Here is a 24,835-nt window from a genome sequence, read left to right as displayed (position 1 = left end):
TTTTTCGTATCAGATTCAGTGTTAAAATTATGTTTCCACTTATTTTTGAATAAAGTTTTTTGAGGTTCTCCCTCTTTCCTTGCCAATCTGGAGGTTTTTTAGTTTCCAAGGAAAAAGTTTTTTTGCCTTATGACCACTAAGTCGTGGTTTCTTGGTGTTCAACGAGGGTGAGCGGGGATCAAGTGACCTAACGATGCCCCAGTCGTCCTAACTTGGCGACTTTCCGTACTCTGTATATACAAGTGTGCAGGTGGAGCATCGAGCCCGGTTCCTCAGTGTTCACCTAGCTTCATTTTCCTTGTTTGTGGAGCTTAGTTTCTCCATTTCTCAGCGTCTGTGTATGTTGTATATGAATAAAGTTCTAATTTTAGGAGGGTTTTGTTCCCCCTGGGTTTCCTTCGTTTTTTTCCTTTTTAATTCTTTTTTATTGTTTTTTCTGTTTCTGTTTTTTAGTTGCTATTATTGTTCTGTTTTAGTGTTTTTTATTCCTCGTTTTGTCTTTAGGATGGTACCACAATTTTTTAGTTTTTCATAGCTTGTTTTTCTTCCCTTCTTTTTTGTGGTTTTGTTGTTTTCGATTTTCTCTCGTTTTTGTGTTTACATTTTAGTCGGCTCGTTTCTTTTTGTTCCGTTTTCTTATTTTTCTGTGGTATTTATTTCTATTTCTTTCGTTTTGGTTCTCCTTCTTTCTTGTGTTGGGGTCTTCTTTTGGTTGGTTTGTGTTTTGTCTCAGTTCGTGGGTTTTCGTTCGGTCTAGGGCCTGTGGTTTTGTTTGGTCTCTCTTTTTTTCTTTCCATGGTTTTTCTAGTGATTACGTTTCCTGTTTTTCTGGTTCTTTTTGTTTTCTGGGGTTTTCTTTCGTTCTTTTTTTCTTTCTTTTTTCCGTTTCCCTTTTTTTCCTTTTTTGTTTCTTTCCTTTCTCTTTTTCTTCTTTTCTTTTCTGTTGTTCTTCTTTTTGCCTTCTCTTTTCTTTTTAGTTTTCATTTTGTTGTTTTATTTTTCTTTCTTTTTATTCTACGTTTTCTGTTTTTTGTGTGTTTGTCTCTGTTCTATTTCTTGTTTTTCTGGTGTGGTTACTTGTTTCTTTTGGTTTCCTTTTTCTTAATTGGTTTGTCATATGTTGCTTTTGTGAGATATTGTTTCAGGTTTCTTGGTGTTCTATATGCTATCATTCGGGTTCCTTGGGGCATTTTTTGCCACCAGTCTTCAGTTTCGTATTCCTTTTTTACTTTTTCCCAGAATTCTTTGATGATTGTTTTCAGTTTTTTCTCATAGTTCGGGTGGTACAGTAGTGGGAATATTAGTCTGTCTATCCTCTGTTTTTTCTTTTCATTTTTTGTTTTGTTTGTAGGTTCTCTATTTCGGTTTTAACAAATGCTTTTTTGTAGCCTCTTGTTATAAAGGTTCTGCCTAGTAGTTTTAGTCTGTTTTTCAGTTTTTGTTTGTTTTCGATGATTCTTGTTAGCCTTAGTCCTTGGCTTGTTATTAGTGAGTTTTTCAGTGCCGTGGGGTGTGCTGAGTTTTCTCTCAGAAATTCTTGTTTGTTTGTGGGTTTGTAGTAGATGTCTGTCTCTAGACGGCCGCCTGGCCTTTTCACTATTGTTACATCCAGGAAGTTTATTCGAGTTTGGTCTGTTTCCATGGTGAATTCAAGTCCTCCTTTGTTTTTTTGTAGGTTTTCAATATATGTTTCTAGTTGTTGTTTGGTGCCTGGGAAGATTAACATGATATCGTCTACGAATCTATATTCTAGTAATGGTTTTATGGGGCCTGTTTTTGTCTGGGTTAGCTCCATGTGAACATAGATGTTCGCATAGGCCACCGACACCGAGGCTCCCGTGGCTGTGCCTTTGCGTTGGAGAAATATTTTGTCACCAAATCTCATGTAGTTGTTGTACATCAGAATTTCCAGTCCTCTCTTTACTAGAGCAGGGGCTGGTGGTTCCAGGGTTTCTCCTTCACATTCTTTTTTTAGCCAGTCATATCTTGTGGTGTAATAGTGTGACACAAGTTCTATGCCTCTTTTGCTTTCTATGCTTGGGTATAGATTTTTTATATCTGTGGTGTATAAGAGGTTCTTGGAATTCGTTTTCTTTATTTTTCTGATTCTCTGGAGGAAGTCTGTGGTGTCTTTTAGCCATTCCGGCAGTGTTGGTAGGAGTTTCATAAGAAAATGTGTTAAATATTTGTCTAGGTTTCTGGTGGGGCTGTTGCAGGCTGATACTATTGGTCTCCCTGAGGGGAGGTTCGTTTCTGGTCTAGGTTGTTTATGAATTTTCGGTAGTAGGTAGAAACTCGGTAGTTTTGACCCTCTGTTTATCAGTCTTCCTGTATGGAAGTGTTTTAGTGCCCCTGTTTTGATCAACAGGTTCTCAAAAAAGGTTATCTTGGTTTCTATCATTTTGATGATTCCTTCTTTTGGTTGTTTTATTTCTCTGAACGTTGTTTTGTCCTCCAATTGTAGGAGTGCTTCTTTTTCATAGTCTTCTGTGTTCATTATTACTAGTCCTCCTGATTTGTCAGTGGGTTTTACAATTATATCTTTTTTTGATTTAAGTTGGTATAGTGCGTGTCTGTGGCGTTGGGATAGGTTTGATTTGTTTCTGTTTTGAAGGAGTTTGAGGATTTTTTCTTGTAGTTGACCAATGTGCTCCTGAATGCAGTGTATGGTCAGGTCTGGGTCTTTGTTCTCTTTCTTTTTTAGCAATGGGGTTTGTGGTTTGAGTTTTGTTTTGGTTCTTTCTTTTCTTACTGCTATTTGGTAGAGTTTGTTCAGTTTTTGTGTGAATTTTTTCAGGTCCTGTCTCAGGACCATTGGGTTTGTTTTATATGTTGGGCAGAAGGATAGTCCTTTTTCTAGTACTTCTAGTTGGTTTGGGTCAAGAGTTTTATTTGAGAGGTTGTGTATGAGTGATTCTTTCTTTCCCAAATATTTTTTTCTGGGTCTGGTTTTTTTCTTTCGACTTTTGGGTTTTTCTGTGGGTTTCACAGATGTGTTAGGGTTTGGTACGTCTGATTTGACTCTTTTTTGGTGTTTTCGTGGCCCTGAGAAGGACCCTTGGTTTTGGTTCGTGTCTAGCATTTTAAGTTTTTCTCTTTCTAGAGGTTTTGGTAGTCCTAAAAAGGACTGGTGGTTGTCATTTAGGGTTGGCATATTCAATTTAACTCTTTTCTAAGGTTTTGGTGGTCCTAAAAAGGACCTTTGTTTTTTTTGGTGCTTTGTTCTTCTACTTTTGGAAGTTTTTTAAGAACTCCATTAGTTCTTCTATTGAGTCTCTTCTTGGTTTCCTTTGTGGGGTGTTCTGTCTTCCTGTTTGCGTGGTCTTGGTCCTCTTGTGTTGTTCGTTCGTTTCTTCGTTTTTTTGGGGTTGTATCTTCCTCTTGAGGAAATCCAGAGCCACTTTTTTAGCTCTCTGGACAACCTCTTTTGTTTCTTGTGGTCCGAAGCGGGATTTGCATTCTTCTAGGGCAAATTCCCATTCATCTTCCAGTTTTGGTCCCAGTTGTTTGTAGTGTTCGATCACTTGTTGGTTTATTTCACTTTCTGCTTTTTTCAATATGCTTTTGATATTTTCTTCGAATGTGGTTGGTACTTTGTCGTATTCAACCAAATTCAAGTCTGGTTTGTGAAGCCTTATCAGGGGCTTGCCAAGTTGGATCCCCTTTTTGTGTTCGGCTTCGTAGTGCTGCGCCAGATGCCTTTTGTATACAAGCTTGCGTAGCATTTTAAACCAATCTTCCCTTTCCCCACTCAACCTGTAGTTGGGCCGAGAGGTTCCGGGTTGGTTCCCCACTGCTTGTGGGGGATCCGGTCGTCTGCTGGGTCCTGGAGTGCTGCTCCTGTCTTCTCTCGCCGTGCGGTCTTGGTTTTCTCCCTCCAGCTGGATATCTTCCAGAGTGTCATTCCACTCCGGCAGGTCCATGTTCAGATCGTCCACCATTATGATGTCTGATTGTTCTGCCATTTCTGCTGTTTCAGGTTTTTTACTGCACTATCACTGCACAATTGGGGGGTTCGTACTAATAAGTAGGGTTCCGATGCGGGCTTTTACTTGGTACAATTGCGTGTGTTTTGTACTAAAAAGTACAGTTTCTGTTTTCTCTTTGACGTTCTGACTGCTATAGTCTGCCTCGCCCCAGGATAGTAGAGCTCCACACTATTTCGACTGTTCGTCTCTTCAGCCGGGGCTTCTTGCGATGGTAGTTTCTCGCAGTCTCCTTGGTAAATCACTGGTTTGGGTCGTATTCCCCATATTTATGTCTTATCCTGTGTGGCCTGCCTGGCCAATCGCGTTTCGCTTGTGCGTTTGCGAGCGTGCTTTTGTTCTGTTGCCCGCGTGGTTCTGTTCCTTTGTTTATGCACATCCATTGTTTTGAGTTATTTTTGTGTGGCTTTCTTTTTCGTATCAGATTCAGTGTTAAAATTATGTTTCCACTTATTTTTGAATAAAGTTTTTTGAGGTTCTCCCTCTTTCCTTGCCAATCTGGAGGTTTTTTAGTTTCCAAGGAAAAAGTTTTTTTGCCTTATGACCACTAAGTCGTGGTTTCTTGGTGTTCAACGAGGGTGAGCGGGGATCAAGTGACCTAACGATGCCCCAGTCGTCCTAGCTTGGCGACTTTCCGTACTCTGTATATACAAGTGTGCAGGTGGAGCATCGAGCCCGGTTCCTCAGTGTTCACCTAGCTTCATTTTCCTTGTTTGTGGAGCTTAGTTTCTCCATTTCTCAGCGTCTGTGTATGTTGTATATGAATAAAGTTCTAATTTTAGGAGGGTTTTGTTCCCCCTGGGTTTCCTTCGTTTTTTTCCTTTTTAATTCTTTTTTATTGTTTTTTCTGTTTCTGTTTTTTAGTTGCTATTATTGTTCTGTTTTAGTGTTTTTTATTCCTCGTTTTGTCTTTAGGATGGTACCACAATTTTTTAGTTTTTCATAGCTTGTTTTTCTTCCCTTCTTTTTTGTGGTTTTGTTGTTTTCGATTTTCTCTCGTTTTTGTGTTTACATTTTAGTCGGCTCGTTTCTTTTTGTTCCGTTTTCTTATTTTTCTGTGGTATTTATTTCTATTTCTTTCGTTTTGGTTCTCCTTCTTTCTTGTGTTGGGGTCTTCTTTTGGTTGGTTTGTGTTTTGTCTCAGTTCGTGGGTTTTCGTTCGGTCTAGGGCCTGTGGTTTTGTTTGGTCTCTCTTTTTTTCTTTCCATGGTTTTTCTAGTGATTACGTTTCCTGTTTTTCTGGTTCTTTTTGTTTTCTGGGGTTTTCTTTCGTTCTTTTTTTCTTTCTTTTTTCCGTTTCCCTTTTTTTCCTTTTTTGTTTCTTTCCTTTCTCTTTTTCTTCTTTTCTTTTCTGTTGTTCTTCTTTTTGCCTTCTCTTTTCTTTTTAGTTTTCATTTTGTTGTTTTATTTTTCTTTCTTTTTATTCTACGTTTTCTGTTTTTTGTGTGTTTGTCTCTGTTCTATTTCTTGTTTTTCTGGTGTGGTTACTTGTTTCTTTTGGTTTCCTTTTTCTTAATTGGTTTGTCATATGTTGCTTTTGTGAGATATTGTTTCAGGTTTCTTGGTGTTCTATATGCTATCATTCGGGTTCCTCGGGGCATTTTTTGCCACCAGTCTTCAGTTTCGTATTCCTTTTTTACTTTTTCCCAGAATTCTTTGATGATTGTTTTCAGTTTTTTCTCATAGTTCGGGTGGTACAGTAGTGGGAATATTAGTCTGTCTATCCTCTGTTTTTTCTTTTCATTTTTTGTTTTGTTTGTAGGTTCTCTATTTCGGTTTTAACAAATGCTTTTTTGTAGCCTCTTGTTATAAAGGTTCTGCCTAGTAGTTTTAGTCTGTTTTTCAGTTTTTGTTTGTTTTCGATGATTCTTGTTAGCCTTAGTCCTTGGCTTGTTATTAGTGAGTTTTTCAGTGCCGTGGGGTGTGCTGAGTTTTCTCTCAGAAATTCTTGTTTGTTTGTGGGTTTGTAGTAGATGTCTGTCTCTAGACGGCCGCCTGGCCTTTTCACTATTGTTACATCCAGGAAGTTTATTCGAGTTTGGTCTGTTTCCATGGTGAATTCAAGTCCTCCTTTGTTTTTTTGTAGGTTTTCAATATATGTTTCTAGTTGTTGTTTGGTGCCTGGGAAGATTTCCATGATATCGTCTACGAATCTATATTCTAGTAATGGTTTTATGGGGCCTGTTTTTGTCTGGGTTAGCTCCATGTGAACATAGATGTTCGCATAGGCCACCGACACCGAGGCTCCCGTGGCTGTGCCTTTGCGTTGGAGAAATATTTTGTCACCAAATCTCATGTAGTTGTTGTACATCAGAATTTCCAGTCCTCTCTTTACTAGAGCAGGGGCTGGTGGTTCCAGGGTTTCTCCTTCACATTCTTTTTTTAGCCAGTCATATCTTGTGGTGTAATAGTGTGACACAAGTTCTATGCCTCTTTTGCTTTCTATGCTTGGGTATAGATTTTTTATATCTGTGGTGTATAAGAGGTTCTTGGAATTCGTTTTCTTTATTTTTCTGATTCTCTGGAGGAAGTCTGTGGTGTCTTTTAGCCATTCCGGCAGTGTTGGTAGGAGTTTCATAAGAAAATGTGTTAAATATTTGTCTAGGTTTCTGGTGGGGCTGTTGCAGGCTGATACTATTGGTCTCCCTGAGGGGAGGTTCGTTTCTGGTCTAGGTTGTTTATGAATTTTCGGTAGTAGGTAGAAACTCGGTAGTTTTGACCCTCTGTTTATCAGTCTTCCTGTATGGAAGTGTTTTAGTGCCCCTGTTTTGATCAACAGGTTCTCAAAAAAGGTTATCTTGGTTTCTATCATTTTGATGATTCCTTCTTTTGGTTGTTTTATTTCTCTGAACGTTGTTTTGTCCTCCAATTGTAGGAGTGCTTCTTTTTCATAGTCTTCTGTGTTCATTATTACTAGTCCTCCTGATTTGTCAGTGGGTTTTACAATTATATCTTTTTTTGATTTAAGTTGGTATAGTGCGTGTCTGTGGCGTTGGGATAGGTTTGATTTGTTTCTGTTTTGAAGGAGTTTGAGGATTTTTTCTTGTAGTTGACCAATGTGCTCCTGAATGCAGTGTATGGTCAGGTCTGGGTCTTTGTTCTCTTTCTTTTTTAGCAATGGGGTTTGTGGTTTGAGTTTTGTTTTGGTTCTTTCTTTTCTTACTGCTATTCGGTAGAGTTTGTTCAGTTTTTGTGTGAATTTTTTCAGGTCCTGTCTCAGGACCATTGGGTTTGTTTTATATGTTGGGCAGAAGGATAGTCCTTTTTCTAGTACTTCTAGTTGGTTTGGGTCAAGAGTTTTATTTGAGAGGTTGTGTATGAGTGATTCTTTCTTTCCCAAATATTTTTTTCTGGGTCTGTTTTTTTTCTTTCGACTTTTGGGTTTTTCTGTGGGTTTCACAGATGTGTTAGGGTTTGGTACGTCTGATTTGACTCTTTTTGGTGTTTTCGTGGCCCTGAGAAGGACCCTTGGTTTTGGTTCGTGTTTAGCATTTTAAGTTTTTCTCTTTCTAGAGGTTTTGGTAGTCCTAAAAAGGACTGGTGGTTGTCATTTAGGGTTGGCATATTCAATTTAACTCTTTTCTAAGGTTTTGGTGGTCCTAAAAAGGACCTTTGTTTTTTGGTGCTTTGTTCTTCTACTTTTGGAAGTTTTTTAAGAACTCCATTAGTTCTTCTATTGAGTCTCTTCTTGGTTTCCTTTGTGGGGTGTTCTGTCTTCCTGTTTGCGTGGTCTTGGTCCTCTTGTGTTGTTCGTTCGTTTCTTCGTTTTTTTGGGGTTGTATCTTCCTCTTGAGGAAATCCAGAGCCACTTTTTTAGCTCTCTGGACAACCTCTTTTGTTTCTTGTGGTCCGAAGCGGGATTTGCATTCTTCTAGGGCAAATTCCCATTCATCTTCCAGTTTTGGTCCCAGTTGTTTGTAGTGTTCGATCACTTGTTGGTTTATTTCACTTTCTGCTTTTTTCAATATGCTTTTGATATTTTCTTCGAATGTGGTTGGTACTTTGTCGTATTCAACCAAATTCAAGTCTGGTTTGTGAAGCCTTATCAGGGGCTTGCCAAGTTGGATCCCCTTTTTGTGTTCGGCTTCGTAGTGCTGCGCAAGATGCCTTTTGTATACAAGCTTGCGTAGCATTTTAAACCAATCTTCCCTTTCCCCACTCAACCTGTAGTTGGGCCGAGAGGTTCCGGGTTGGTTCCCCACTGCTTGTGGGGGATCCGGTCGTCTGCTGGGTCCTGGAGTGCTGCTCCTGTCTTCTCTCGCCGTGCGGTCTTGGTTTTCTCCCTCCAGCTGGATATCTTCCAGAGTGTCATTCCACTCCGGCAGGTCCATGTTCAGATCGTCCACCATTATGATGTCTGATTGTTCTGCCATTTCTGCTGTTTCAGGTTTTTTACTGCACTATCACTGCACAATTGGGGGGTTCGTACTAATAAGTAGGGTTCCGATGCGGGCTTTTACTTGGTACAATTGCGTGTGTTTTGTACTAAAAAGTACAGTTTCTGTTTTCTCTTTGACGTTCTGACTGCTATAGTCTGCCTCGCCCCAGGATAGTAGAGCTCCACACTATTTCGACTGTTCGTCTCTTCAGCCGGGGCTTCTTGCGATGGTAGTTTCTCGCAGTCTCCTTGGTAAATCACTGGTTTGGGTCGTATTCCCCATATTTATGTCTTATCCTGTGTGGCCTGCCTGGCCAATCGCGTTTCGCTTGTGCGTTTGCGAGCGTGCTTTTGTTCTGTTGCCCGCGTGGTTCTGTTCCTTTGTTTATGCACATCCATTGTTTTGAGTTATTTTTGTGTGGCTTTCTTTTTCGTATCAGATTCAGTGTTAAAATTATGTTTCCACTTATTTTTGAATAAAGTTTTTTGAGGTTCTCCCTCTTTCCTTGCCAATCTGGAGGTTTTTTAGTTTCCAAGGAAAAAGTTTTTTTGCCTTATGACCACTAAGTCGTGGTTTCTTGGTGTTCAACGAGGGTGAGCGGGGATCAAGTGACCTAACGATGCCCCAGTCGTCCTAGCTTGGCGACTTTCCGTACTCTGTATATACAAGTGTGCAGGTGGAGCATCGAGCCCGGTTCCTCAGTGTTCACCTAGCTTCATTTTCCTTGTTTGTGGAGCTTAGTTTCTCCATTTCTCAGCGTCTGTGTATGTTGTATATGAATAAAGTTCTAATTTTAGGAGGGTTTTGTTCCCCCTGGGTTTCCTTCGTTTTTTTCCTTTTTAATTCTTTTTTATTGTTGTTTCTGTTTCTGTTTTTTAGTTGCTATTATTGTTCTGTTTTAGTGTTTTTTATTCCTCGTTTTGCCTTTAGGATTGTACCACAATTTTTTAGTTTTTCATAGCTTGTTTTTCTTCCCTTCTTTTTTGTGGTTTTGTTGTTTTCGATTTTCTCTCGTTTTTGTGTTTACATTTTAGTCGGCTCGTTTCTTTTTGTTCCGTTTTCTTATTTTTCTGTGGTATTTGTTTCTATTTCTTTGGTTTTGGTTCTTCTTCTTTCTTGTGTTGGGGTCTTCTTTTGGTTGGTTTGTGTTTTGTCTCAGTTCGTGGGTTTTCGTTCGGTCTAGGGCCTGTGGTTTTGTTTGATCTCTCTTTTTTTCTTTCCATGGTTTTTCTAGTGATTACGTTTCCTGTTTTTCTGGTTCTTTTTGTTTTCTGGGGTTTTCTTTCGTTCTTTTTTCTTTCTTTTTTCCGTTTCCCATTTTTTCCTTTTTTGTTTCTTTCCTTTCTCTTTTTCTTCTTTTCTTTTCTGTTGTTCTTCTTTTTGCCTTCTCTTTTCTTTTTAGTTTTCATTTTGTTGTTTTATTTTTCTTTCTTTTTATTCTGCGTTTTCTGTTTTTTGTGTGTTTGTCTCTGTTCTATTTCTTGTTTTTCTGGTGTGGTTACTTGTTTTTTATTGTTTCCTTTTTGTTAATTGGTTTGTCATATGTTGCTTTTCTGAGATATTGTTTCAGGTTTTTTGGTGTTCTGTATGCTATCATTGGGGTTCCTTGGGGCATTTTTTGCCACCAGTCTTCAGTTTTGTATTCCTTTTTTACTTTTTCCCAGAATTCTTTGATGATTGTTTTCAGTTTTTTCTCATAGTTCGGGTGGTACAGTAGTGGGAATATTAGTTTGTCTATCCTCTGTTTTTTCTTTTCATTTTTTTGTTTTCTTTGTAGGTTCTCTATTTCGGTTTTGACAAATGCTTTTTTGTAGCCTCTTGTTATAAAGATTCTGCCTAGTAGTTTTAGTCTGTTTTTCAGTTTTTGTATGTTTTCGATGATTCTTGTTAGCCTTAGTCCTTGGCTTGTTATTAGCGAGTTTTTCAGTGCCGTGGGGTGTGCTGAGTTTTCTCTCAGAAATTCTTGTTTGTTTGTGGGTTTGTAGTAGATGTCTGTCTCTAGATGGCCGCCTGGCCTTTTCACTATTGTTACATCCAGGAAGTTTATTCGAGTTTGGTCTGTTTCCATGGTGAATTCAAGTCCTCCTTTGTTTTTTTTTTTTGGTAGGTTTTAAATATATGTTTCTAGTTGTTGTTTGGTGACTGGGAAGATTCCCATGATATCGTCTACGAATCTATATTCTAGTAATGGTTTTATGGGGCCTGTTTCTGTCTGGGTTAGCTCCATGTGAACATAGATGTTCGCATAGGCCACCGACACCGAGGCTCCCGTGGCTGTGCCTTTGCGTTGGAGAAATATTTTGTCACCAAATCTGATGTAGTTGTTGTACATCAGACTTTCCACTCCTCTCTTTACTAGAGCAGGGGCTGGTGGTTCCAGGGTTTCTCCTTCACATTCTTTTTTTAGCCAGTCATATCTTGTGGTGTAATAGTGTGACACAAGTTCTATGCCTCTTTTGCTTTCTATGCTTGGGTATAGATTTTTTATATCTGTGGTGTATAAGAGGTTCTTGGAATTCGTTTTCTTTATTTTTCTGATTCTCTGGAGGAAGTCTGTGGTGTCTTTTAGCCATTCCGGCAGTGTTGGTAGGAGTATCATAAGAAAATGTGTTAAATATTTGTCTAGGTTTCTGGTGGGGCTGTTGCAGGCTGATACTATTGGTCTCCCTGGGGGGAGGTTCGTTTCTGGTCTAGGTTGTTTATGAATTTTCGGTAGTAGGTAGAAACTCGGTAGTTTTGACCCTCTGTTTATCAGTCTTCCTGTATGGAAGTGTTTTAGTGCCCCTGTTTTGATCAACAGGTTCTCAAAAAAGGTTATCTTGGTTTCTATCATTTTGATGATTCCTTCTTTTGGTTGTTTTATTTCTCTGAACGTTGTTTTGTCCTCCAATTGTAGGAGTGCTTCTTTTTCATAGTCTTCTGTGTTCATTATTACTAGTCCTCCTGATTTGTCAGTGGGTTTTACAATTATATCTTTTTTTGATTTAAGTTGGTATAGTGCGTGTCTGTGGCGTTGGGATAGGTTTGATTTGTTTCTGTTTTGAAGGAGTTTGAGGATTTTTTCTTGTAGTTGACCAATGTGCTCCTGAATGCAGTGTATGGTCAGGTCTGGGTCTTTGTTCTCTTTCTTTTTAAGCAATGGGGTTTGTGGTTTGAGTTTTGTTTTGGTTCTTTCTTTTCTTACTGCTATTTGGTAGAGTTTGTTCAGTTTTTGTGTGAATTTTTTCAGGTCCTGTCTCAGGACCATTGGGTTTGTTTTATATGTTGGGCAGAAGGATAGTCCTTTTTCTAGTACTTCCAGTTGGTTTGGGTCAAGAGTTTTATTTGAGAGGTTGTGTATGAGTGATTCTTTCTTTCCCAAGTATTTTTTTCTGGGTCTGGTTTTTTTCTTTCGACTTTTGGGTTTTTCTGTGAGTTTCACAGATGTGTTCGGGTTTGGTACGTCTGATTTGACTCTTTTTGGTGTTTTCGTGGCCCTGAGAAGGACCCTTGGTTTTGGTTCGTGTTTAGCATTTTAAGTTTTTCTCTTTCTAGAGGTTTTGGTAGTCCTAAAAAGGACTGGTGGTTGTCATTTAGGGTTGGCATATTCAATTTAACTCTTTTCTGAGGTTTTGGTGGTCCTAAAAAGGACCTTTGTTTTTTTGGTGCTTTGTTCTTCTACTTTTGGAAGTTCTTCAAGAACTCCATTAGTTCTTCTATTGAGTCTCTTCTTGGTTTCCTTTCTGGGGTGTTCTGTCTTCCTCCTTGCGTGGTCTTGGTTCTCTTGTGTTGTTCGTTCGTTTCTTCGTTTTTTTGGGGTTGTATCTTCCTCTTGAGGAAATCCAGAGCCACTTTTTTAGAAAGATTAACTTCTAAACCAATGCGTTTAGACTCTGCTAATAAAATATTCACATCCTGAAAGACGGATTGTTGGGAACCTCCCAAAGTACCATCATCCAGATAAAATAAGTTTAGTTCAGATGATAATTTGCGAACTATAGGATGGATTGATAAGCTGAAAAGCATTGGGCCAGCGGGATCTCCTTGTTGGCAACCGACCTGTGACAGTATTGTTTCTCTCCAAAATCAGCATTGATGGACAAGCATAGCTTTGCCAGAAAAAGGGGTAGGTGGCAGGGAGCTGTTGCTTTATTTCACTTAACATGATATCACGTTCCACCGTATTAAAGGCAATTATATAATCTATTTTGAGAATGACGTGCTGTGAATTTTCATGGTTCTTGATGAAAGTTCGAGTTGAGTGAATAATTGCTTCACACTCTCTTTTTGTTGCGAACACTAATTGGTTGGGCTGAAAATAAGAAGAGCATTGCTGGTAAACACTGGAGCATGCGAGCTTAAAAGCCAATCTTCTTAAGGTGCAACCTACAGCTATGGGACGAATTCCGCCTTCTTTCTTACGGAGCGCACAAAGTGTGGCTCCAAAGAAATATTTTCGTATATCTTGAGGCACTCTTCCACACAAAATAAGATTAATTAACCTCGTTAGGTTATCCAATAATACTTCAGCTGCTTCCCCTGCCGATTTGGATAACAGATCCTTTAGATGTTCTGGAGATAAGCCATCAATGCCCGGAGCTGAACCACTAGGAAAACTGTAGATAGCTCTCGAAACCATCTTAACATCCACCGTTAATACAGGGTCACTTTCCAAAGGAGGATCTGGAAACGAGAGTTCCCTAGATGGCATGGGATGTTTATTGGTGAGAAGCTTATAGGTCTCCTCGTTCACTGGGGCCAACGTGTCATCTGAACTTAACAATCGAATTGCACCTTTTGTGTCAAAATCCGAAATTTTCGCTGCCACTCTTTTGGAGAGCTCTAATTTTGTCTTCTTTCTGAAGCGATTTGTTGGTGGAGAAGACAAATTTAGGTTTTCTTTCACGAGGTTTGTGAGAGATTTATTCTTTCACTCAGTTGGTATATGGAGTCTTTAATAAGTGAAACAATATTTTTTCCAGGCAGAGGTGTCATTTTGGTTTACACAATCTGCGATGATAGAAGCTAACTTCTTCGCAACAGCATATCCAGCTCCTCGGGGAATTCTTTTCAGAATGAAAACATTAGATTTTAACTTTCCCATTTCTGTCGCAAATTCCTCTTCTTCACAAACACTATAAATTTTTAGTTCAGCATGTTTACGAGTGTTGTGAATATTTAATCCTTTTCTTGTTGGAAACGTGTTTAAGCATGAAGGACAGGTATGCACAGTGTTTCCCGATCACTGTAAATTAGTTTCCAACACAGTAATATTTGCCATGAAACAGCTATTAAACTTTTATAATTATAACAAATAAACGAAATTTTTTAAATAAAATTGAAATGCCTTTTTCATTGTTAGAGTTAAATCAGTTGAGGAAATGTAACGAATTCTCTCCAACGAAAAGTGATGATAACTATACAATTTTTGGACTTGGAATACAATATCACACAAAAACGAAAAAAGCACACTTTTTATCACATTTCCGAATATGTTGGAAAAAGATAATTCATTAAAAACTCACTAAAGCTCACTAAAAACGCGGAGCACTTTTAAAACACGTCTATTCCGATCAATTAGCAACAATAATAATCCCTTGTTGATCGCAATTAAATTGTAAATATCTGACAAGTTAGGAAATTCTGTTATTTATTTTATTCTTAAATATGTAAGTAACTAGCGATCAACAAGGGCATACTACATCCTTCAAACACTCCTTTCTCTTTACTGAATGGAAAAACTTGGAAATTTTAAATATCTGACATATTACGACAGTTCCTTTCTTTCATTCTCTTCTTAAATATGTAAGTAACTAAGGATCAGAAATAGTTTACTTCGGCTACCAAGAACTCCTTTCTCCCTATTGAATGGAATCACTTTTCAATTGTAAATCTCTGACAATTTACGACAAGTCCGTTCTTCCATTTAATTCTAAACTATGCCGAGCACCACCGATCTGAAACGTCTACTTCAGCTTCCAAACACACTTTTCGCCCTGCTCAATACTCAGATTTAAGTTTAAATATCGAACAAATTAGACCATTCCGTTATTTCATTTTATTCGTAAATATGTAGCAGATAACCATCAGCAAGTCTTTGCTTCAGCTTCGAAACACTCGTTTCGCCCTATTGAATAGAATCACTTGTCAATTGAAAATGCCTGACAATATACGAAAATTCCCTTATTTCATTCTTTCTTAAATATGTCAGTAATTAAAGATCAGCATTTGTTTGCTTCATCATTAAATCACTCCCTTCGCCGCTTTCGAATATTAATATCTGTTACAATGTACGACTATTCCGTTCTATCATTTCATTCTTAAGTATGTCAGTAACTAACGATCAACAGGAGACCTCTTCATCTTCCACACACTCTTTTCGCTTTACTGAATATACTAACTTATCAGTTGTAAATATATGATAAATAAGGAATATTCCGTTCTTACATTTCCTTCTTAAACGTTTCATTCACTAACGAATAGCAAGATTCTGATTCAGCTATTTGACACTACCTTCTTGCTTCTGAGTTTAGTACTTTTCAATTGTAAATATCTGGCAATCTAAGACGATTCTGTTATTTCGTTTTTTTTTTTTTTTTTTCAAATAGCTCAGGAACTAACGATCATCAAGAGTCTGCTATATTTAGCAAATTGCACCTTTCGCCCAAATGAATGGAACAAGTTTTCAATTCAAATATCTGACAATTTACGTATGTTACTTCTTCTCATTTTATTCATAAATATGTGAGTAGTTACAATCAGTAAGAGTCTGTTTAATATTGCAAACACTCGTTTTGTTCTACTGAATGATTTCACTTTGCAATTGCAATTATCTGACTACGATAATTCAGTTCTTTCATTTTAATCTTGAATAAGTCTTGAACTAACGATAAGCAAGAGTCTTCTTCAACCTCCAATCACTCATCTGTCGCCCTACTGATAAGGCACGCTCTTCAATTGTGAATATCTGACAAATCACGACTATTACGATATTTCATTTTATTGCTTAATATGTCAGTATCTAAAGATCAGCAAGAGTCTACTTCAGCTGCGAAACATTTTTGTCGCCTTTCTAAATGGGTTAGACTTTCAATTTTAAATATCTGACAATTTACGACAAATTCTTACTTTCAATTTAATCTTAAATACGTCAGAGGGTCACGATCCCGAGAGCCTCCTTCATCTTCCAAACACTCGTTTCACCCTACTGAAAATTCAATTGTCAATATTTGGTAATTTAGGATAATTCCATTACTCCATTTTATTATATAATAGTTCAGTAAATAACAATCATCAAGAGTGTCCTTTATTACACCGGAACACACCTTTCGTCCTACTGAACAGACTCGCTTTCAATTGTAAATGACAATTGGGACAAATCCGTTCTTCCATTTTATAGTTAAATACGTGAGTAACTAACCATAACGAGAATCTATTTCACCTTCCGAACCCTTCTTTCGAGGAACTGAATATAACAACTTTTCAATTGTAAATATCAAACAATTTGCGGCAATTCCGTTATTTCATTTTCTGCCTAAATATGTCGGGAGATAACGATAAGCAAGTCTTTGCTTCACCTTCTAATACTCCTTTCGCCCTATTGAATGCAATCAGTTTTCAAATGAAAATGTCTGACAACTTACTAGAATTCCGCTTTTTTTTCATTTTATTCACTAATGTCAGTAATTAATGATCATCAAGAATTTGCTTCATCTTCCAAACACTCCTTTCGCCATACTGAACGGCGTCTCCTTTCAATTTTAAATATCTGACAAATTACGACAGTTCCTTTCTTTGATTTTCTTCTTAAATACTAAATAATAAATACTAAATACTAAATTTACTAACAACCAACAAGCCTTTGATTCAGCTATCGGACACAATTAGATCTGTTGAATTTACTCACTTTTCAATTGTAAGTGGGTGAATTCAATTGTGAGTGAGTAACTTCTACAAACTTTTTATCCTACACCTTTTCTCCTCACATTTCAATTGTAAATATCTCACAAATTACAGCAATTCCGTTATTTCGTTTTAATCTTAAATTTGTCAGCAACCAACGATCAAGATACTGCTTCACCTTACAGACATTCCTTTCCCCTTACTAAATGGACACACAAATTGTAAATATCTGATAAATAACGACATTTCCGTTCTTTCATTTTTTACTTAAATATATAATTAACTAACAGTTTTTGGGGCCGCGGTGGTTTAGTGGTAGAGCGTTCACCTCTGGTGCTTGAGGTCCCGGGTTCGATTCCAGCCCCCGCCAAGTGAACTTTGTGGTGGACAAACACCGTGTGCGTGGGTTTTCTCGGGGTTCTCCCGTTTCCTCACACTTTCTTCATTCCACCATTTCATTCATCACTCATCATCACCGTCTCCATTAGCCTAACCGGCATAATCGTGGGACGTAAAACTCAAAGATTTCATTTCATTTTAACTAACAGTTTACTTCTTCTAAACACTCCTTTTACATTAATTAATGGACACTTTCCAATGTTAAATATCTAACAATTTAAGACAATTGCATTCTTTCATTTTAATCTTAAATATGGCTTCAACCAACGATCACAAAGAGACTCATATGGTTTGCCAACCATTCTTTTAGGATACTGAATAGAGTCGTTTTTCACTTGTAAAAATATGATAATTCACGACAATTGCGTTTTTTCATTTTATTCTTAAACATGTTGTAAACAAACGATTAGCATTAGTTTGCCCACTCTTCCAACAATCCTTTCGTCCTACTGTATGGACTCACGTGGCAATTGTAAATATCTGATACACCTTCCAATCACTCCTCTCGCGCTTGTGAATGGAATCACTTTTAAATTGTAAACGACGAGCAATTCATGATAATTCTTTTTTTTTTCCATTATACTCAATTATCTCAGTGTCATCTTCCGATGCGTTTTTTGCTCTACTGAATAAAAGAACCTTTCAATTGTGAATATCTAATAATTTACGACATTTCAAATATTTCATTCATTCTTTTATATGTCGGCAAACAACGAACAGCAAGAGTTTGCTTCATTTCCAAACACTCTCTTCAGCCTACCAAATCGACTAATTTTCACTTGTAAATATTAGACATTGTTCCATTTTATTCATAAATATGTCAGTAACTAAGGATTAGCATGGGTCTGCCTCTTTTTTTAAACACTTCCTTCGCCATACTGAAAGGCCTCAGTTTAAATCGTAAATATCTGACAATTTAGGACAATTCCATTATTTGATTTTATCTAAAGTATTTGAGTAACTAACAATCATTAAGAGTCTGCTATACATAACAAAACAATTCTTTCGGTCTTACTTAATAGGCTTGCTTCTCAATTGCATATGACACACAATTTACGAAAATTCCGTTCTTTGACTTTATCATCAAATATGCAATTAACTAACGATAATGAGAGTTTACTCAATCTTCCGAACTCTTCTTTAGCTCTACTGAATGAACAACTTTTCAATTGTAAATATATAACTATTTACGACAATTTCGTTATTTCATATTATTCATAAAAATGATTTTAAACAACGATCACCAAGAGACTGCTTTACTTTTCTAAACACTCCTTTCGCCATACTGAGAAGAAAAGCCTTTGAGTTGTAAAGTTATGACAATATCCGACAATTGTGCTCTCTCATTTTACTAGTAAACATGTCGGAACCAAACGATCAGCATGGGTTTGCTTGCTCTTCCAAATATTCCTTTCGCCCTATTGAATGGACTCACGTTGCAATTGTTGATATCTGACAATTTACGACAATTACGTTATTTCATTTCATTCTTATATATGTCGGCAACTAACGATCAGCAAGAGCCTGCATCATCTTCCAAACACTCCTTTCGGCTTACTGAATGGACTCACCTATCTATTGTAAATAGCTGACAAATTACGACAATTCTCTTGTTTCATTTTATTCTTAAATATGTCGGCTACTAAGGATCAGCAAGAGTCTGCTACATCATCCAAACACTCCTCTAGACCTTGTGAACGGAATCACATTAAATTGTAAATACGACAATTTACTATAATTCCGATGTTTCTCTTTATCTTTAACTATGTCAGTAACTACATACCGTTTGGTCTTCCGATCTTATTTTTACTCTACTGAATAAAACAACTTTCCAGTTGTAAATATCTAACAATTTACGACATTTCCACTATTTCATTCACTGTCTTATAAGTCAGCAAACAACGATCAGCAAGAGTTTGCTTCATATTCCACACACTCTTTTCGCCCTGCCGAATGGAGTAAATCCTCAGTTGTAAATATCACCCAATTTACAATTCCGTTCGTTGATTTTATATTTAAGGATGTCTTCAACCAAGGATGACCACGAGTCTGCTTCAGCTACCAAACACTCCTTTCGCCCAACTGAATCGACTGCCTTTTACTTTTAAAAATCTAACAATTTACGACAATCCCGTTATTTCATTTTATTCTTAAATATGTCGGCAAATAACGATGAGCGCCAGTTTGCTTCATCTTCCAAAAACTCCTTTCACGCTAATGAATGGAATCACTTTTCAATGTTAAATAACTGAGAATTTAAACAATTCCATTCTTTCATTTTACTCTTAAATATGTCTTCGTCCAAGGATGACATACAGACTGTTTTAGCTTCCAAACACTACTTTTGCCATATTGAATAGATTCGATTTTCAGTTGTAAAAATCTGACAATTCAAGACAATTGCGTTCTTTCATTTTGTTCAGAAAAAGATGTCGGAAACCAAAGATCAGCATGAGTCTACTTAGTCCTTGAAACACTCCTTTCGCCCTACTGTACAGACTCAATTTTCAATTGGGGGCGCGGTGGTTCAGGGGTAGAGCGTTTACCTCAGGTGCTTGGGGTCCCTGGTTCGACCCCAGCTCGCGCCGTGTGGTCTTTGTGGTGGACAAACACCGTACTCGTGGGTTTTCTCGGGTTTCTTCCGTTACCTCCCACTTTCTTCATTCCACCATTTCACTCATCTCTCATCATCACCGTCACCTTTAGCGTATCCGGCATAATCGTGGAACGTAAAACTTAAAGATTTCATTTCATTTCATCTTAAATTTTCAATTGTAAATACGTTACAATTTTCCTCAATTTCATTGTTTCATATCATTCCTTTATCTGTGGGCAACTAACGATCAGCAAGAGCCAGCTTCAATTTCCGAAATTCCTTTTCGCCTTACTGCATGGAATCCATTAATGGAATCCATTGTTAATATCCGAGTAATTACGACAATTCCTTTATTTCATTTCTTTCTTCATTATGGCGGCAAATAACAATGAGCAAGAGTTTGCTTCATGTTCCAAACATTCTTTTCGCCCTAGTGAATGGACTCACAATTTACTCACTTAAATATCTTACAATTTACTCCATTTCCATTCTTTCATTTTATCCTTAGAAATGTCTTCAACTAACGACCAGCAACAGTCTACTTCAGCTTCAAAACACTCATTTCGCCTTAGTATATAGACTCGTTTTTCAGATGTAAATATCTAACACTTTACGGGAATGCCGATCTCTAATTGTCTTCTTAAATATGTCTTCAACTAATGATCTGCAAAAGTCTTCCAAACGGTCCTATCGCCATTTTAAATAGAAACAATTTTCAAATGTAAATATTTGACTTTGTACGACAATTCCGTTCTTTCGTTTGAAACTTAAATATGTCACTAACGAACGAAAAGCAAGAGTCTACTTCAGCTACCAAAGACTACTTTTCCCCTATTGAATAAACATACATATTAATTGTAAACATTTCACATATTGCGACAATTCAGTTATTTTATTTTATTTTTTAATATGTTAGTAACTAACTATCAAGAGCCTGCTTCATCTTCCATACACTAATTAACCTTACTGAATGGACTCAACTACCAATTGTAAATATGTGACAAAATACAACATTTCCTTTTTTTCATTTTATTCTTAAATATGACAGTTACTAACTGCCAACAAGAATCTGCTTCAGCTTCCATACTCTCCTATCGGCCTGCTGAGTTTACTCACTGTTTAATTGTAAATATCTTTCAATCTACGAAAATACAATTATTTCATTCCATTCTTATTTGCCGGCAAATAACGATCAGCAAGAGTTTGCTTCATCTTCTAACACTCTTCTCGCCCTATCGAATGGACTAATTTTTGACTTATATATATCAGACAATTGATATTACATTCTTTTTCTTTATTAATAAATATATCTTAAACTAAGGATTACCGTGAGTTATGGACAGCTTCCAAACACTTTTTTCGGCCTACGAAATCCACTCTCTTTTCAATTGTTAATATCTGACATATTTCGACTATTCCGTTATTTCACTTTATTTTTAAAATACGAAAGTAAGTAACGATCTACTAAAGAATGCTTCATGCTCCCTATAGTCTTTTCGCGTTACTGAACGGACTCACTTACCAATTGTAACTATTTGACAAATTCCGACAATTCCGTTCTTTAATATTCTTCTTAAATATGACATTTACTAACGACCACCAAGAATGATTCCTCTCTTTACTAAGACCAGCATGACCAGCAGTCTTCAACTTGAGATCGGCGACACTCTACATCAACTTCCAATGACTCCTTTCGTCCTACTGAATGGACTCTTATCAATTATATATATCAGACAATTTACGACATTTCCGACCTTTCATTTTATTCCTAAATATGTCAGTAACTAAAGATCAGTAAGAGTCTACTTCGGCTGCCTAAAACTCCTTCGACCTTATATATTTTAATCGCAATTCAATTGGATATATGTAACAAATTTGATTTCATTCGTTAATATGTCAGTAACTAGCAATGAAGAAGAGCTTGCTTAACCCTACAAACACTCCTTTCGCTTTACTGAATGGAAACACGTGGCAATTTTAAATATCTGAGAATTTACGACTTTTCCGTTCTTTCATTTCATTCTTAAAAGTGTAATTAATTAACGATCAGCGAGCGTCTCCTTTGTCTACCTAACACTCCTTTCGTGCTGCTAAATAGCCTCAGTTTTCTAATGAAAATATCTGAGTATGTACAACAATTCGTTCTCTCATCTTAAACTAAAATATGCCAATAATTAACGACCAGCACATGTCTGCTCCATGTTTGAAACAATCCCTTCGCCACTTTCTAAATATAAATATCTTCAATGTTGGACTATTCCGTTCTGCCATTTTTTCTTAAATATTTCAGTCACTAAGAATCAGCAAGAGTTAACTTCGGCTAGCAAACACTCCTATCTCCCGGTTGAATGGAATCACTTTGCAATTGGAAATGTCTGACAATTTACGACATTTACGTTCTTCCATTTTATTCTTAAAAATATCAGCAAAGAACTATTACCAAAGGAATGCTTCATCTTTGAAACACTCCCTTCGCAATACTGAATTGCCTCAACCTTTAATAGTAAATATCTCACAACCAACGACAGTTATGTTCTTTTATTTCATCCTTAAATATGTCGTCAACTACGCATCAGCAAGAGTCTACTTCAGTTTCGAAACACTTTTTTCACCTTTCTGAGTGGTCTCACTTTTGAATAGGAAATACTTGACAATTTACGACAAATCCTTTCTTTTAATCTTTTGTTAAACACGTCTGTCACCACCAAGAGAAATCATCACCAAGAGCCTACTTCATCTTGCAAAATCCACATTAACCCAACTGAATAGACTCCCTTTTCAATTCTAAATATCAGACAGCTTATGACAATTCCGTTCTTTCATTTTACTCTTAAATATGTTAGCATTTAACGATCAGCAAGAGTCACCCAGAACTTTGGAACACTCCTTTGGCCGATTTCAAATATAAATATATTGCAATATACAATTCCATTCTTTCATTTTATTCTTAAATATGTCTGTAACTAGCGATTAGCAAGAGTCAGCTCCATTATTGAAACACTCCACCTCGCCATACTGATAGGCCTCACATTTGAATTCCAAATATTTGACAATTTACGGCAATTCCTATCTTTATATTCATTCTTAAATGCTGGTGTCGAGCACTGCTAATCAGAAGAGTCTACTTCAACTTTCAAACACACCTTCAGCCCTATTGAAAACTGTCAGATTTCAATTGTGAATATACGTCAAATACGACAATTCCGTTATTTCATTTTGTTCTTAAATATGTATGTAACTAAAGATCCACTAGAGCCTGCGTTATGTTCCAGACACTCTTCTCGCCTTACTAAATGTAGCCACATACAAATTGTAAATATCTGAGAAATATCGACAATTCCGTTCTCTGATTATCATAGCAAATATGGACGTTACTAACGAACAATAAGACTCTGATTCAGGTATCAGACACTCGTTTTGCCCTTCTGAGCGGACTCACTTTTAAATTGTATATCTTAGACAATTTAATAGAATTTCGTTCTTTCATTTTTTTCCTCAAATATTTCTTCAACTTTGGATCGGCTACTGTCTGCATCAGTTTCCAAGCTCTGCTTTCGCCTTACTGAATGGACTCACGTTCAATTGTAGATATCAGAAAATTTACGACCATTTCGTTCTTTCATTATTTTCCTAAATATGCCCGTAACTAAAGATCAGCAAGAGTCTATTTCAGCCTCCAAAATCCCCATTAGCCTTATATATTTTAATCGCACTTCAAGTTAAATATGTGACAAATTAAGACAATTCGGTAATTTAATTTTGAATATATCAGCAACTAGCGATCAACAAGAGCGTGCTTCATCCTCCAAACACACCTTTGCTTTACTAAACGGAACAAATTGGCAATTCTAAATCTCACAATTTACGACAACCTCGTTCTTTGATTTTATTCTTTAATATGTAATTAACTAACGATCAGCGAAAGTCTCCTTAATCTTCCAAACACTCCTTTCGTTACTGAATGGATTCACTTTTCAATATAAATATCCGACTATGAAAATTTCGTTCTTTCATTTTTTTCTTTAATAGGTTCTCAAACAACTATCAGCAAGAGTCTGCTAATGCTTCCAATTACTCCATTCGCCCTACTCAATACACTCGCTATTCCATTGTATGTATCTAGCAATTTAGGAAAATTTCACTGTTTTATTTTATTCTAAAATAGTACAGTAGCTAACGATCATCAAGAGTGTGCTTTATTAAACCAAAACACAACTTTCGCCCTACGAAACAGACTCGTTTCTCAATTTTAAATGACACAAAATTTACGGCAATTCCGTTCTTTGACTTTATACTTAAATATGTCACTAAGTGACGACAATGGGAGTCTTTTTACCCGCTTTTTCTTCCAAAGACTCCACTCGCTCTGCTGGGTGGAATCACTTTTTAATTGTAAATATCTGAGAATTTACGAGAATTGGTTCTTTTATTTTATTATTAAATATGTCATCAAATAGGGATCGGCAAACAGTCTGCTTCAGCTTCCAAACACTCCTATCGGCCTACTGAAACAACTTACTTTTCAATTGTTAAAATCTAAGAATTTACGATAATACCGTTTATTTTATTCCTAAATATGTCGGCATATAACGATGAGCGAAAGTTCACTTCATTTCCAAACACTCCGTTCACGTTAACGAAGGGACACAATTTTCAAAGCTAAATATCTGACAATTTTCAACAATTCCATTCTTTCATTTTACCCTTAAATATGTCCTCAACCAACGATCACAAATAAAATGCTTTAGCTTCCAAACACTCCATTTGCCATACTGAATAGGCCTCCTTTTCAGTTGTAAAATTCTGACGGTTCATGAGAACTGATTTGTTTCATTTTATTCTTAAACATATGGGAAACAATCGATCAGCATGAGTAAGCTTAATCTTCCAAACACTCCTTTCGCCCTATTGTATGAACTCAGTTATATTTTAAATGTGTGACAATTTTCCACAATTTCGTTCCTTCATTTCATTCTTTCGTATGTGAGCAACTAATGATCAGCAATAGAGTGCTCTAACTTCCAAACACCCCCTTCGCCTCACTGAATGGACTCACTTAAAAATTGTAAATATCCGACAAATAACAATTCCTTAATTGCAATTTATTCTTCAATATGTCGGCAATAAACGAGGAGAAAAAGTTTGTTTCATCTTACAAACACTACTTTTACCATAATGAATGGGCACACATGTCAATGTTAAATATTTAAAAATTTACAAGATTCAATTGTTTAATTTTATTGTTAAATATTTCTTCACCCAACTTACTGCAAAAGTCTCTTTCAACAATCAAGCACTCCTATCGCCATGCTGAAAACACACATTTTTCAAATGAAAATATTTCAAAATTTACGACAATCCCGATCTTTTATTTGAAACTTAAATACGTCAGTAACAAAGGATAAGCTAGGGTCGACTTCAGCTTCCAAACACTTCTTTTGCCCTAATGAATGGATTTAGATTTCATTTCAGAATTTCCGACAATTTACGACAGTTCCGTTCTTATTTTATCGTAAAATATGTAATTAACTCAGGATAGACAAGAGTTTACTTCGGCTTCCAAAAACTCCTTTAGCCCTATTGAATGGAATAAC

General features: G+C 36.8%; 2 protein-coding genes across 2 annotated transcripts; both read right to left on the bottom strand.

Moving 5' to 3' along the window:
- Positions 1-1,309: 1,309 nt before the first annotated feature.
- LOC145682068 (uncharacterized) lies at positions 1,310-2,497 on the bottom strand. The gene has a single exon (XM_081753665.1). It carries the CDS (start codon positions 2,495-2,497, stop codon positions 1,310-1,312), a length of 1,188 nt encoding a protein of 395 aa, XP_081609791.1.
- Positions 2,498-5,706: 3,209 nt separating this feature from the next.
- Positions 5,707-6,894, bottom strand: LOC145682067 (uncharacterized). The gene has a single exon (XM_081753664.1). The coding sequence runs from the start codon at positions 6,892-6,894 to the stop codon at positions 5,707-5,709; it is 1,188 nt and encodes a 395-aa protein (XP_081609790.1).
- Positions 6,895-24,835: the final 17,941 nt, after the last annotated feature.

Source organism: Thermobia domestica, chromosome 3 (assembly GCF_964235325.1).
Source record: "Thermobia domestica chromosome 3, izTheDome1.hap1.1, whole genome shotgun sequence".
NCBI classification, from domain to species: domain Eukaryota; kingdom Metazoa; phylum Arthropoda; class Insecta; order Zygentoma; family Lepismatidae; genus Thermobia; species Thermobia domestica.
This window is presented reverse-complemented; position numbering and strand designations above follow the sequence as displayed.

Coding starts and splice junctions, on each gene's coding strand:
- LOC145682068 (XM_081753665.1), bottom strand. CDS start 2,497: ATGAACACAGAAGACTATGAAAAAGAAGCACTCCTACAATTGGAGGAC.
- LOC145682067 (XM_081753664.1), bottom strand. CDS start 6,894: ATGAACACAGAAGACTATGAAAAAGAAGCACTCCTACAATTGGAGGAC.